Source organism: Orbicella faveolata, unplaced genomic scaffold (assembly GCF_042242905.1).
Source record: "Orbicella faveolata isolate gen_17 unplaced genomic scaffold, um_ofav_v1 contig_13, whole genome shotgun sequence".
Classification (NCBI taxonomy): domain Eukaryota; kingdom Metazoa; phylum Cnidaria; class Anthozoa; order Scleractinia; family Merulinidae; genus Orbicella; species Orbicella faveolata.
Window position 1 is genome coordinate 23,804,927 of NW_028301540.1, and position 14,865 is coordinate 23,819,791.

Sequence of the window (14,865 nt, forward strand, 5' to 3'; positions counted from 1 at the left end):
ACAAAATTCCCCCAAATTCCCCGACTTTTCCAGAGCTGTGAAAGCCATGTTATTTATTCTTATTCTGTGCTAACCGGACACTTAAACAGTTTCGTCACGGTTTGCACATCTGGAAAAGATAAGCCTCCTTTCCGTCTTTAAAAATGCGTCGTTTGTAATCCGTGTTAATCTTCTCCATCCTTAACCATCCTTGTTCCTTTACGTTGCATTATTATCTCTGTGGCGTTTTCCTATCTTAGTAAACTACTATTTGCAGGATTTCTTCAATTTAAAGGTTTTTTATACGTGCCCAAAATACCGTGACTGAGTTCCTTTAAAAAGCTGGAACTGATACAATCCAGTGACGATATATTACCCTGATTTTATTGCAAGCATTTGATAGTACTCAGTACATTGTATAACTTAGTAATACATTACAACTACGTGCGTGGTGTTTGCAGATTGTGCTATCAACTTTTCAATGGCTCAATAACTCGGAAAACTTATTGCGTACATTGAAATTTTGTTAATTTTTTTGGTTACAGCTAAACTAATGAGGCGCAAGGCTGAGTTACGCGCGAGACATGCTCGCGGGAAGCACACGCGTGGCCATCTACCTGTAGTTTACGTGTACATGACTTATGAGGAGATCCAGCCTCTATGACTGCCCTTATATCCACATTAAAAAGGTGCCTAACAAATTAGCTTATAAATTACGAGTTAAAAAAAAAAAAAAAAAAAATTAAAAATAAAGTTAATCAACAGAAAAATTGGAAGAGCTTGCAGGAACTTGTCTAACGTCTTAGCAATACATGGCGACTTGGATGAACTGCAAACGACCAAAAAAGAAAATGTTAATTAAAATTCTCAAAGAAACGCACGGTGTCTCACAAGCTCCGGCACTTGTACATGTGGGGCAGTACAAGGGTGGGGCAGAGGACACCTACCGGACAATTCAAAGAACCACCCTCCTCACCCCTCCCCCAAATAAAAAGGAAAAAAATAGAAGTAAAAGTCATTTCAGTAGCAAAATCTTTCCAAACCTAAGCCCAAAATGGGTACAGTCTAAGCCTTGAATGGCGTAATAATATCTAAGTTTTAACTGTTAAAGAACAGTGGAGTTACTCCTAGATTGCGACCAGTCTCTTTTGCTGGAAAGCCGCCGTCGGAAGACGAGCTCGTCTGGTTTACGTTCTTCTCTCGCAGATCTTCGAGCAAAAGAGAGACTACTCACAGTCTAAAGCTACTCTCCATTATAACGCCCTTTACTGTAAGAGTGCTCTTGACTTTATGCCCTCTTGATGTTTAACTGGTCATATAGAAGAGCTTCGTGTTTCACATCGTGACACTAAGAGTCACAGATTTGACATGCTGATTAAGTATTCTTATGAACATAAGTCCTTTTCAGATACAGTCGAACCTCCGGTTGCAACCACCTCTCGTAAGCGACCACCTCTCCTCAGCGATCAGTTTTCCAAAATACCAAAAGTTTCCAAGTCACCTGAATCACCATATTTGGAACGTCTTGTAGGCGACCACCTCTCGTAAGTGACCGCGACCACTTTTAGAGCTAAAACTTTGAAATTTTCTTTCGTTCTTAACCTCCCTTAAGCGACCACTTGACAGAAAATTGCAAAAACTGGATAATAAAATGTTGTAGCGTTATCGCATTCCTTGGTAGCAAGAGATGGAAATTTCTCAATGGGAAGTACTGGCTTTTTTTTTCTTCTCGAAATTGACTTAAAACATGGGGTAAGTCTCTGCAGTTTAGCATATGCTAATGAGGCCAATTTTTGCTCTCGTAAGCGACCACCTCCCTTAAACGACCACCTAGGCTTGACGTTTTGGGTAGTCGCTTACGGGAGGTTCGACTGTATAAGCCCGACCATTTAAAAAAAGCCGAATGCTTTTCCGAGAATAAACTCGCCAGTAACACCTTTTAAACAAATACGCCCTTGGAATACTTTGTGAATTTTAAGGTATTTGTTTTAATAACGTGCAAAAAAATCGATGTGAATGTTAAACGAAACAAACCTCCGTTTTCAGCAGTGTGAATAGGGCCTGAACAGAAGCACGAAAAAAGGGTAATTTCAAAGGACATACATTAGGAGCAGGTTAAAAAAACATAAATAAACAAACAACTTACGTCATCATACTGGAAATTCGCAACCCCATTCTGCGCCGCGTCGCGTCTTCTAAACTGATCTGTAAAACAATATTAAAAACAATTAGCAAAGGATTCATAGTGAGAGTAGCAAGCTCTCCTGCATTTAGGTGCGCAGGAGGAGAGACTGAAAAAAAGGAGGGGAGTTGGGAAGAACCTGGTTTCTTGCCCTCCCTTCCCCCCCTTCCTCCTATGTATTTGCCCTCGCCCCAATTTTCGCGCGGCCAAAATGCGAAAACTCAAATTCCTTGAGCTGTGAATACTACACAGGCTAGTCAGGATATGGATTTACGATGACTATGATTTCAGTCTATAGTTTTGTTCGCAGCCTCAAGAGACAATAAAAGGTTTGTGAACAGATTAATACACTGAAATAGAGGAATCTTTATTCACAAAATTTGCCTCATTAACATTAGCAATTCAGTTTCTGATCTAGCTACAAGTATAGCAGTTCTGAATGTTGAAAGGGCATGGCACAACTGACCCAAGGAATTTGAGACCGATCAGGATTTTGGACGAAGCGGGTTTCAAAGCGCAAAATTTAGCAAAGGATGTAAGGGCTCATTAGCGCTTTTGCCACACAGAAATTGGGCAGTTTCTGAAAGCGAATATCATCTTATATATTTAAACCAAAGAGCTAAAACTTTCACCATGTTATAAGTTTCACAAGCTCTTTAACTGTTCTGGGTCACTTCATTTCTTACATGATGCCTTCTAAACGCAAAGTCGTATACTAATGAAGCAAAATGTAACAATAAGGTCGGCAACGATCGCCGTATAAATAGGAATCTCGCTTCAAAGACAAACCGGGTAAACTTGTGAAGTACACTTTACAGGAATAAGAATGAGGAAGTGCTTATTGCAAGGGGCGCTAATTGAAAGGAAGGCGCAAAATAATTACGGTAGATGAGAGAAGGAAACCCGCTGTACATACCAGTCAACGCTCGCAGCCTCACACAGCAAGCTACGAAATCGTCGAAAGTGATTCGGTGATCAGTCGAGTACCGCTTCACAATGACATTCAACGCGTTTGGACTTAATCTATAACCTGCAAAACAAGATAAACACGTAAATGCACTTACTTAAGATCGACTACATTCAAGACATTGGTTTTAAATAATGCCTTGATCAGGGGGTGGGGGGATGGGATTCCCGCATGAAAAGGTTGGGGACGCTCCACAGAAAATTTGAATTGTGCCCCAAAAGGAGACCCATCTACGCGTGGCTCCAGCTTTATTTGACCCCTAAAGGATACCATTTTATTACTATTTCTTTGAGTGCACACTAAAGGATACCTTGTCCAGCTAAAAATACACGTATTGGTGTTTTTGCTTGAACAGCCTAAATGAGACCAGAATCCTTGACTTACATCCTCAAGCAAGACGATCATCTTACGACGACAAAAGTATGTTAGGAAAGGGAGCCACAGACATTTCAAAGTTATCTGACTCCCCTCCAGTAGCCTCACCTCCGTTGTCCTCGCCCAAGTCTTACAGCGTAGGTCTTACTAAGGACTTACTGAGTCCCTTCTTTAATTTGAGCTTTGAATATTCCACGAGTGCGCGTTGGATATGAGATGGTAGATAGCTATATATAGATGGCTATAATCATCTCATAATCAACAAGCGCAAATGGAATAATTGTTTTATTAAAAACACCCCCAAAATATAGAGAACTAAACTAAAAATAAAAATCACATATTTGTTGAACATATCATGTGCCATGCATATGTCGCTTTGATTGTGCTGGCCACTGTATTTTCTATAGCAGGGTGTAAAACAGTTACGCAACACTCTCTTGTGGTATACCGTGGAAATACCCTGCTTGTCACTTGTATTATGTGTTGGTACACCAAGAATGTATAAGTGACTTGTGGGATATCCCATGATATACCAATTGAAAGTGTTGCATAACTAGTATGTGCATGAATTCATGCATGTGAACAAACAAAACTCTTACCAAAGGCAGAGAGGGCCGCATGTAACTCATGTGGTTCAACTGTACCTGACCTGTCTGCATCATACTGCATGAAGGTAGTCTGTGATACAGCACAAAGTTTGGAATTAAAATCACTAAAAATATTCAGACATCGATAGATTTTGGAAGCCTGTTGGTAGCAGGATTATAGTCAAAATAATTATACATAAAAAGTCAAACTACATGTAATCTGGACTTGTATTTTTATTGATGTGCATTTGTTTAGTAATAGATCACAGTTGTAAGATGTCAAAATGTGGTAACAACATCAGTGACACATCCGTGTAACAGCTTGTGTGCTACTTTTTCCTTACCACATTTTGACATCATCTGTGATCTATCACTGAACAGATGCATGGCAATACAGAATCTATTTGCTTATCTTTTAATAGCAAATTTCGTTTGATAAAAAAGTGCTACACGTAAGTGTTGGACATTAATGTAAGAAATGAAAACTAAACTACAGGTGTATATATACAAGTTTATAACATCCAGTTAAAAGCAAGTCTGAAATTAATAAGCATACATGCATGCCTCACAAGTTTACATATCATATATTAATAAAAACTGGCAATGAATTAAGTGGACTATTACATGTCTTTCACTTGTATTCACACTGCTCCAAAGGGAAGGGGGGATCTTTAAAAACACTAGCAACAGGAGAGTGAGGGGAGGGGGGGGGGGCTTTAAAATAAAGAACAGGGGTTTAATTCAGAATCTGAAACCTCTATAAGGGGAGGCAGGTTATAGAACTTTCATGGCATCTAGGAGTCTGAGAACGCAGAGGCTTAATAACCTATGAAACAATTTTGTCAAAACAAATTCATGCGAGTTCAGTGAAAATCTCTGTGGTGATCATAACACTTTCTGAGACCATGTAACAACAGGTTTTCAATTGGTAAACCCTTATTTAATCACAAATACGCCTACTGCAAGCAGTTAGCAAACTTCACATGTATGCAAAACTGACAACAAATTGCATAGATATATTATATTGCCTGTAGACATGTAGCTACATGTAAAAGAGATGAGTTGGAAATAGTGCTCTCTTGAATTAACGTTTCTGTAAGCAGCTGCACTTGAGTTTAAGGGGTGAAGCTGTAAATCAGTATCAGAGTAAACTTTACTGAAACAATGTAATAAGAAAGTTTGTCAACCTGAATGGTCATTCAGAAATCAGAAATTAAGTTCTTTCCACTTGAATTATTACAGTCAAACCGAGTGAATCCTACCCCTTAAGATTACATTAATGAATTGATTATTTGAATACTGAACCTGCGAGTCGTTTCAAGAATGCAATAATGAATTGATTACTTGAATATTGAACTTGCTAGTCGTTTGAAAAATCAATACTGAATTGATTTTTTTTTTAACATTAAACCCATTAGCCGTATTCTTGGAACGACTGGTGGGTTCTATTTTCCAGTAATCAATTCATTATTGCATTCTTGAAACGACTGGCAGATTCAATATTCAAATAATCAATTCATTAAATGTAATCTTGATGGGTACGCTTCACTTGGTTTGACAGTAGCTTCCACTTTAATAGCTATTGTTTCAGAAAACAAAACTTAGTACATTCTTTCTATTTGACCTACCTTCCACTGGTTTAGGGCTGCCCATAACTCCTTGAATTCATTGAAACCCATTTTGCCACTGAGGTCACGCTTCACAAGTGTTAAGAACCCCAAGTAACAATAGCATCATCAACAACAACAACAATCTTTATTTGTACTCTCTCTTGCCTTAAAATAACTTATTACAGAAAATATTATTGCATCGTGCAATAAACCAATCAATTCCAGCCGAAGTAATCACTCTAGCCAATCACAAAGGATGCAGACAATCCAGTGAACCAATCAAAGCTCGAAGTAATTACATGTAACTGACGCGAAGTGCGGGAAAACAAGTGTGAATGGGTCTCAATTGGTTTTGGTTTTACTTCTGATTGGATGAAAAAGTGGCACCAGTTTTTTAAGCCAGTTGTGTGGTGTAGTTGATGCAAAACCAATTACATTTAGACACTCAAATGAAACTGCTCTATTAATCAAATGTATTTTTTCTTAAACATTAATTAATGCATTACATGTATGTACGTGTGTCATATTTATCAACATCATGAAGTTTTCAGGAAAAAATAAAATGCATGAAATTGCTTTGTTCTAACGTCATTTAGTTGTTGTAAATTTGATTGTCATTTTTTTTCATCTAAGGATACATCCAACATGGTGATCATGGTCCTTCAGAAAACAAAAGATTAAAGACAATTAATATGTAAGTTAAATTTGGTACCAACAGGAGAAAAGCTGAAAACATTGCAATGGTGTGGAACTAACACTAAAACTGAAACTACTGTTCTGTAAAATACTGCAGCATTGTTCTGTCCAAGAATGAACCTTGTTTATCATAATAATTATTGGTACAGTGTATTTTACAAGTGTATTGATGAATTTCAATGCAGAGATCAGCTCTCTAACAAATCCACCAACATGCAAACCACATCAAGACAATGAACAGCTTGTAAAGATTTCAGTAATAATATGAACAGTTAATAACCAGTAAATAAAAATGACAGGCAAACGAAGATTTTTTGTATGCCTATCATATTACATGCAGATGTAGCTGCAAATACTTAACTAGCCTGTTATTTAAAGTATAATCACACCTCAGATTGCAATACTATCCTATCATTGTATTTCCCCATTCAGGGGTTTCATCGAGGGCCACACTGAGCACTGGGTATATTCACCAGCTCTTAGAATGAATTTGCCTACGTGTAGAAGCTGGTTTGACCAAAGAAAATTTCCCCCTACTATATTGCCTTATGGCCACTTGGCACAATATAATGCAGAGGTTTTAGCATTATTTGGGTTTTTTCTATTAGAAGAATTCATACATGATATTAAAAAATTGGCAACTGGATTAACATTATCGATTTTGAATCCTTTCCTTCAATACTACATACTTTTGTTTTGTAATATACTGACCTACAAGTCTCCAAGTTGAAAGCTGAGGAAGAACAAAGAAAGAAATAGATTAATAATGACACAGGCCAGGAATGGTTTGGCACAATAATTGTGTTTTAAGTTACTAGTAGTGATACGACTCTTGGTCAACAGCATTCTTAAACTTTCTATTAAAATTTTGTTCCATTTTGTACTTTAATTTTGAAATAATGTGTTACCAGAACTCCAGAAAATATCCATACCCCCCTGGAAGGGATTTTACCTAAGACCTCACCCCTCTTCAAATTCAAATTCAGCTTCATACATTTCTTTGTACATTTTTTGGTGTTACAGAGCCCCCCACCCTGAAGAACATCCAATCTCTTCTGTTGGGGAAGGGGGTGGGGGAGGGGGGAGGGGGGAGGGAGTACATGTATGTTTATTTTCTGGAACTGCACAATTACAAAATTTAAGGCTGGAATAAAAAGTACAAAATTAAGTCGCCAGCCACCCGAATAAACCAAAAAGCACTCCCACAGGCTAAGTATAGATAAAATTCCTACTACGCAGCAAATCCCCTCGATAATTTAATTGTCATCTCCCACTCCCAGATTCTGGGAAACACCTGACCAGACCCAACCAGGGTCTCTCCTTGCTCGCTCCAGGGGGCGGTAAGATGACAGACCCTGGGAATGAGGTTGAGTCAGCGAGCGAAGCAAGCTGGTAAAGGGCCTTTCTTTGCTCATGCCACCAACAATGGGAACCTGCAGTTTTAAATTACATGAAAGTACACAGTCTGTTCCATACTCACGATGATAACTTCCAGAGATGCCTGAACTTGTTAAACAGCGTTGCAGTTCTTTGGCATCAATCTGCTGATCCTTTGGGTGCAATCATATACAAAATTTGTTTAAATTCATTACTGGATAGACAGACATTAACAAAAGTGCTCCAGGCTGTCATGATAAAAATGTATTGTCAGATACATCCCAACTCAAATATGTTTTCCAATTGGAGGAAAACATGTCATGTGTCATGGGTCAAAACTCATTTACTACCTAGGGCGAACAAACCTCACTAACTCCCTAGGGAAACAACAACATGAACTTTTGACTTGCATGTAATCAGGTCGTGCTCCTTGAAACTGCGGCAAATTTGTGAGCCAGCCGCTGCAAAGCAAACAATTTCTTCCCAGTTTTTTTTTTTCTACTTTTGAGTTGGGAGGTATAGCAAAACACTGAATGACTGGCCCCTCGGGAAACAGTGAGGTTTGTTTCCCTCGACCTCAATGTCCCCCTCGGCTTCATCTCAGGGAACATCAAGGGTTTTGGGGAAATAAAACTCACTGTTTCCCAGTGAGGCCAGTCATTAAGTGCTTAATGTTCAATGGTTATGAGCATCAATGGGACAAAGAAAGAAATCTGTGCCCCAACATGATTCTAACCACTATGCTACAAAGCTCTAGACTCATGGTGACCTAAGCCATTTGCTTATTTAATACATTCATAATTATGTACATTGACTGTATATGATGGACATGTATGTGACACGCATCCTGCATACTGATAAGGTCAGTAATGCCAAAAACATCCCACGTGGACAACAATAAATAAATGAAAGATGGGTAATCTTTAGCCTGCAGATTACTTGTCTTTAGAACTAAAATGAAATGTTCATTATGTCACAAGTGTAGGACAAGGACAAATTTTGCATCCCATGAGAATTCAATCCCATGACCTTCCAGCCAGTGGCACCCTGGCCAACCGCTGAGCTACATGTACCATTGTACAAAGAGACTCTTGGTGAGCTAGGCTGGCCACAATTTACTACATTCTAGACTATGTGAAATAGTTTGAGCAAAACTCACGTCAAAGCACAACACAGTGCTTAAAGCCTCTTTTAAACATGATTTCCTTATTTCTCATACTCAATGAGATCTGTTCATTGGCCATTTTTCAGAAGCTAATTGCATGCAGATAATGAGAATACGGTGGCCAGTTAACATGCAAAATATTGAGACCAAAATTGAACTCAAAATTGCAAAAAAAAAAAAAAAAAAAAAAGGAAGGGAAAGAACTGCATAGCAATAACAATCATCATCATCATCATAATAATCTCTGATAATAAAAGGTTTTGTAAAACACTTTAGAATGAAAATAGGCAATATGAAAATAGAATGATGTTTCGATGACTCCATGTCGTCATTATCAAGTTCAAAATACATCATAGAATTGAATAAATATAAATTGTAAAAATGGTGTGAAAATATTTTAGGGAATTAAAAGGGTGTCAAAGTATTCAATTGTTATGTAAAGAGTTTGGCGCAAACTGAATCTGACTGCATGTTAAGTTTTGGTTTAATGTTCCAGATGAACAGCATCTCATAGATCAAGCAGTCAAACTTTGTGTTGCATTTCTTTAAAACTATAAGTTGGTCTTGTAGATTAGTTGCTTGCAGCTTGTGTTCTTCTTTCAGGCATTTACCAACAGCAGAATGTTTATGTTTGGTGATGCATTGAAAGAGATGTTGGGATGTATATCCAACATAATCTGTATCGCACAGATCACATGGAAATTTGTAACAATGCAATGTTGGTTGATCAAGGGAGGTTTGGTCTCTACCACTTTGATGTCATCAATGATTTTTCTACTAGTAAAAACTGGGTGGAATTCACTTCCAATTTTCTTGCTTAGTTTGCTGAGATCTTTTCGTACAGCATCCGTTGATATCTGATCTTTGAATTGTCTTGCCTTTCCTGGCTCTTACCAATTTCCAACTTAAGATCAAAGAAGCCCTTCATATTGAATGGGAACGATCCGCATTAAATTAACAACTCAAACATGTTAATTTAACACTCTTACTTTAATTACTACAGTTTGCACTGAGCTTTTTTCACAGATTTGTACTTGCACCTTTTTCTTCTCCCACTCCGTTGTACATATCCCTTACATGTAAGTATTATGTAACTTTTTCACTTATTTGTAACTATTATTCTACAATTTGACATTAACATCTACTTGTTACATGTATCTACTTTATATATAGTCACTCACTTGTAAACATCCTTTTACTGAAGATGGATACTGAGTATCCAAAACATGTCTTGCTAGTTTAAACGGTGTGTCATCGTCTTTAAATGTTTGATTTCAATCTTACTGCTACGAAAATTTGGCAATACAATAATGTCAAAATTAACAAAAACACAACAGCGGAACTATATGTCAACAGCAACATACTGTAAGTCACTTAATTTTGCATCATGTTATGTTTGCGACACTTATTGTTCACATCACTTTAATTTCCTGATTTTCAAAAACTGCGAAATTCACAAAATTAACATGTCGCTTGAATTTCATGTAATAAGGTAGCTTGCAAACATTTAAAAGACATAATTTACTTTTGCTAAACTGAAGTCTATGTTTGATCAATTGACACAACAAGTCATACACATAAAAGAAAAAAAAAAACTGACTCCAGTTTTTCAAACCAAAAGCAAACATATACAGCACAGCACAACACATTCAGCTGTATATTTGACTGTCAATCAGAACTAATCTTGATTAGTGCAGGAAGACTGTTCATGACTCAGATCACTATATATTTAGGGAATCAGGTTAACAGTAACTTGTAGCCATGCAACTATGTACAGTGCTTAATTCACAGACTAGGAAAAATTCAGATTTGGCAAGTTTACAGATTTGGTATATAATTTCTGATAGCCCCTTTGGCTAGTGAAAACAGCATAGATCTACAATTCTCACAGTTTTTGACGAAGCTTGGCACATTCAATTCATACTCAATTCAAGCTTGGCATATCATTGCCATTTGAAAATGTGAAAACTACAGACACAGTTATGCACAGGTACATACAGGTGTCTCCAATTTAAAGAATTTATTAACCTCTCTAACACCAACAGTTTTAAAGGTTTCATTCCTAGATCTTGTGCGCTGTAGTGAAACAGGCACAGGGTCCAAAATTGCGACCAGCTGGTCGCCAATGTGACTGGAAATTGAGTGTTGGGAACCAGAATTTTGAGGCTAGTCGCCATTAGGATACTAACTTTCACATCAAGAATCGGCGCTCAAGGAATTCATTTCGTTTTACATTGAAAAACTTTGTGTTTGGTTTGAACCAAGAAACTTCTATGAAGTTAAAAACTTTTGTTCTTAACTTCCATAGAAAATAATTTAGATCAAACATGAAGGTAAGATAACTGTTAAATGACCCCCAAAACAGCTATATAATCCACGCACTGTAATTGACATTTGCGACATTTAGTGCTTGGCAGAAACACATACTTTCCTTTCGAGTAACATGGCCGCTCGCTTTGTGCGTGGCTTCTGGAAGGCTTCATACTGATGGCATGTAAGATAGATAGGTAGATAGTTTTATTTAAATTAAGTAAAAATCTAAAGGTAAACATTTCAGGGTAGTCTCTTCAGGGAGCTTACAAAACATCTCTGTTATCAACAAGAGCCCTGAAGCTATTACCAAATAATACACAACAATAGGATATATACATGTACTGTACAAAAATAAAAACATAAATATAGGAATGTAAACTGCAACAAATAAGTAAGAAGAAAACAATGTTATGTTCAGTCTCCAAACTATGAGAGCCATCTATTTGACAAAAACTCCATTTCAACTAAATTGTTAGTCTCCTCTGCAGCCATTTTTTGGGATGTCACGCAACACCCCCCCCCCCCCCCCCCTCCACCACAAAGAAACGGCTGCTCACATCCGAACAACATTCCTTTCACGAAATTAACCAATCACCACTTCCGTTCCATTTTCAAGAATGTTTTCACGCCAAATTTGCCCTTTGAAATTTGTCCAATCAGAGAATGTTTTTTGTCTTTGTATCCCGTCATGGGAGATGTCACAAATGAACATACAGATTTCCAGCTTTTGTTTAGAGACACCGAAAAATACCGGTGACGCTTCAACAAGCTTTCTATGTAGCTGAAGACTCTTCAAAGTTTAAGCTAATTAATAGAAGCTTTCAACTCATAAAATTATTGTCGCGAAGGACGATATCTATTTAACTTAATAAAGGAACCAAGAAAACAAGTAGCTTTGCTCGATTTGTTGACAGCGAGTTCTGAATGCCGCTATTACAATCTGTAGGAAGCGTTTAGCCCTTGATTGACTTTTACAATATGACATTTCCAGAAAATATAATTATATTCTTTCATTAGCTAAACATAGTGATGAGCACATGAAGCACTTGTACTTAGGGCTTTCATTTACATTTTTTTCAGTCCGTTATGATTGTAGCCTGCGAACACCACCTATTTTTGGCGACATGCAGCATGAAACAAAAGCCAGAAATCCCTTGCGTGTTTGCACCGCAGACCTTTTCGCGCGAAAGCTTACGTCATTCACACTTTGCTATTATGTGATTGGTCTGTTCAACAGAGCGCAAACAAACCACAAACACAAAAGGAAAAGAATGTTGTTTGGATGTGAGCAGCCGTTTCTTTGGGGGGAGTGATATGTGACATCCCAAAAAACGGCTGAGGAGGAGAGTACTAAATTGTAAGCTACACGATATTTTAATGCCTTTACACGTGGAATCTGACTCTTGTGATCGTTCAGGAGTAGGAATATTTTCACACAAAGAAACGCCTTAAAAATCTTTGCGTTTTTGTGTTTTGCTGTGAAGGGAAAATTTGATTGACACTTTTTGCGACTACATGTACATTCTTCTATCTGGCGACTGAAAAAAAATTTTAGTCACCAGTTGGCACCTGTTTACAAAAGTTAATTTCAGACCCTGAGGCAGATAGAATATTGCTCCAAAACTTGACGAGACTAGCAGAAAATTTGACTACTGGTATTTAGTAATTATTGTTTTGGCTAGGTAAGATCTGAGAAGTCAACAGACAACTACATGTAAGCCAGCGCACTTAAAAAGTATAGATCTCTTTCGATAAATTATGTACATGTAAACTGACTCGAGTACGTTCAATAACTCAGGAATGTAGCTATGAAAACATTAGGCTGGCACATTAATAAGCTCAGCTGGCTTTTCTGGCCTACACACTGTAGGTACCTATGAAGTTCACTCAAGTCTTGGTTTTTGTGTGAAATTTCAGCTGGATTTAAGTTTCTTTTGGCTGGTAAAATTAGCCCGCAGCCAGACCCGAGTAATATCCCTAGTAATTGTAATACCTACAGGTGTATACTTACAGGTCCAGCGACAGCAGAAAAATAGCCAAAAAGTGGATCAGCCTGAGGTTGCATTGCTCCTGGATAGCCTCCGTAACCTGGATAACCCTGGGAAAGAAGATTAAAGATACACCAGGCCTGTAATTATTAAACCAAAGCTTACACATGAAGACAATTTGAACAAACCAGAAATGCATGACACGCTAAGAATGGAAAACAAGTCATGGTTTTCACTGATAATGAAAATAGTACATACAGTACACGTAAGCATTGCGTCCGAGAACATGACAGGATATCTAGAGCTTGGCTTACATTAATTTTGCACACCAGCCGTCAAGTGGTAGCACAAGTTGAGAAGCATACATGGTGGAAGTAATGCTAAAATTTGTATTATTAGGTAATCACATGATTTTAAGAATAGGCTTCCTTTGAAGTAGCTTTTTAGCTAAGCGGAGTGGTCACGATAAATAAAGAATTTCTTGTAAACGTGCTACTTACTTAAGCGCAATTTGGAATAAATAAGGACAAGTAAATTTTCAAAGGTTAACAAAACTGCATAGACTCATAGGTATAATGTTAAAAAATCTTGGAGTAGTCTTTCTAAATAACAATCTTCAGCAATCTTTGGGTGATTTTAAGAACAAATGGGGGTTCAGGTTACATTTTGAAATCTTCAGAGTTGTTTGCTTGATATTCAGAAGTGTTTCCAAGGATCTTCAGCTTTCTTCAGAAGGCTTTGGGTGAAATTCAATTGATCACTTTGAAATACCTTCAATGACCATAGGCAGTCTTTGACCTTTGGAACTGTTCATTGAAATGTACACCTGTATTATACATGCATTATTAATACTATTCTGCTCTTGACTTATGTGTACAGGAAGGCTGCATATTTCCTTTTTTAGCCAATCAGAAGCCATTAATTTTTTCGAGTGTATTATTAATACAGTAACATATTCATGTACACATGTGCAATTCTTCCTGGGTGATTGTGCCAGCAATGTACGTTCTACAACATTTTCAAAATTGCCCAGAAGGTTCCCTCTGCGATTTTGGTGTCCATCCCCTTTGAAAGACCAGCTATAGTTGTAGAGCACACAGATTATAAATAAATGATCTTAAATATAAGCTTACGATATAAGCTTAAGCTTATGTTACTGTGCGAAGAATTCCCTTTCTACGAAACAATGTAGCTGCTTTCAATTGCCCACCACTGTCCAGTTCTAAACAATTATTATTACCTTAAAGTAAAGTTTAAGTTTAGAAAAAGCGATTACAACGCGTCAGCTGCTTTGCGTATAGAGTAATGAATTTAAGGCACAGCTTAGAGCTTAGTTCAGCTGTTAGTTTGATTCGAGCAAATTATGCAGAATTTGAAATGGCGTGAAATTCTTGATCTTTAATTGTGCATTATGCTTTGCACCAAACACCTCTTGATATCTCTTTGAATTTCTAGGGATCAATTATCCCCCTCCTTACTTACCCCTCCATAACCACCCGGCGGTGGAGCCCCAAAGCCTTGATAAGCCATACCTTAAATCAAAGAATCCTTGCGGAAAAAAGAAAGTCTTCGATCAACCCACAAACAAGCAAGCTTAGCTAAGCAGCCTGGCCTGGGAGGCCCATC

At 37.6% G+C, this 14,865-nt stretch overlaps 1 protein-coding gene across 2 annotated transcripts; it reads right to left on the bottom strand.

Moving 5' to 3' along the window:
- Window positions 1-341: 341 nt before the first annotated feature.
- Window positions 342-14,834, bottom strand: LOC110058695 (sorcin-like). 2 transcript variants are annotated; one of them, XM_020765355.2, is made up of 10 exons: window positions 14,722-14,834; window positions 13,263-13,349; window positions 7,877-7,946; window positions 7,108-7,129; window positions 6,339-6,360; window positions 5,719-5,787; window positions 4,103-4,181; window positions 3,078-3,191; window positions 2,126-2,184; window positions 342-808 (listed from the first exon to the last, which is right to left on the bottom strand). In XM_020765355.2, exons 1-10 carry the CDS (start codon window positions 14,767-14,769, stop codon window positions 782-784), a joined length of 597 nt encoding a protein of 198 aa, XP_020621014.1. In that variant the 5' UTR covers window positions 14,770-14,834; the 3' UTR covers window positions 342-781. The 2 variants fall into 2 exon arrangements, with proteins under 2 accessions (XP_020621014.1, XP_020621015.1); XM_020765356.2 differs by having other exon boundaries at window positions 14,772-14,831.
- Window positions 14,835-14,865: the final 31 nt, after the last annotated feature.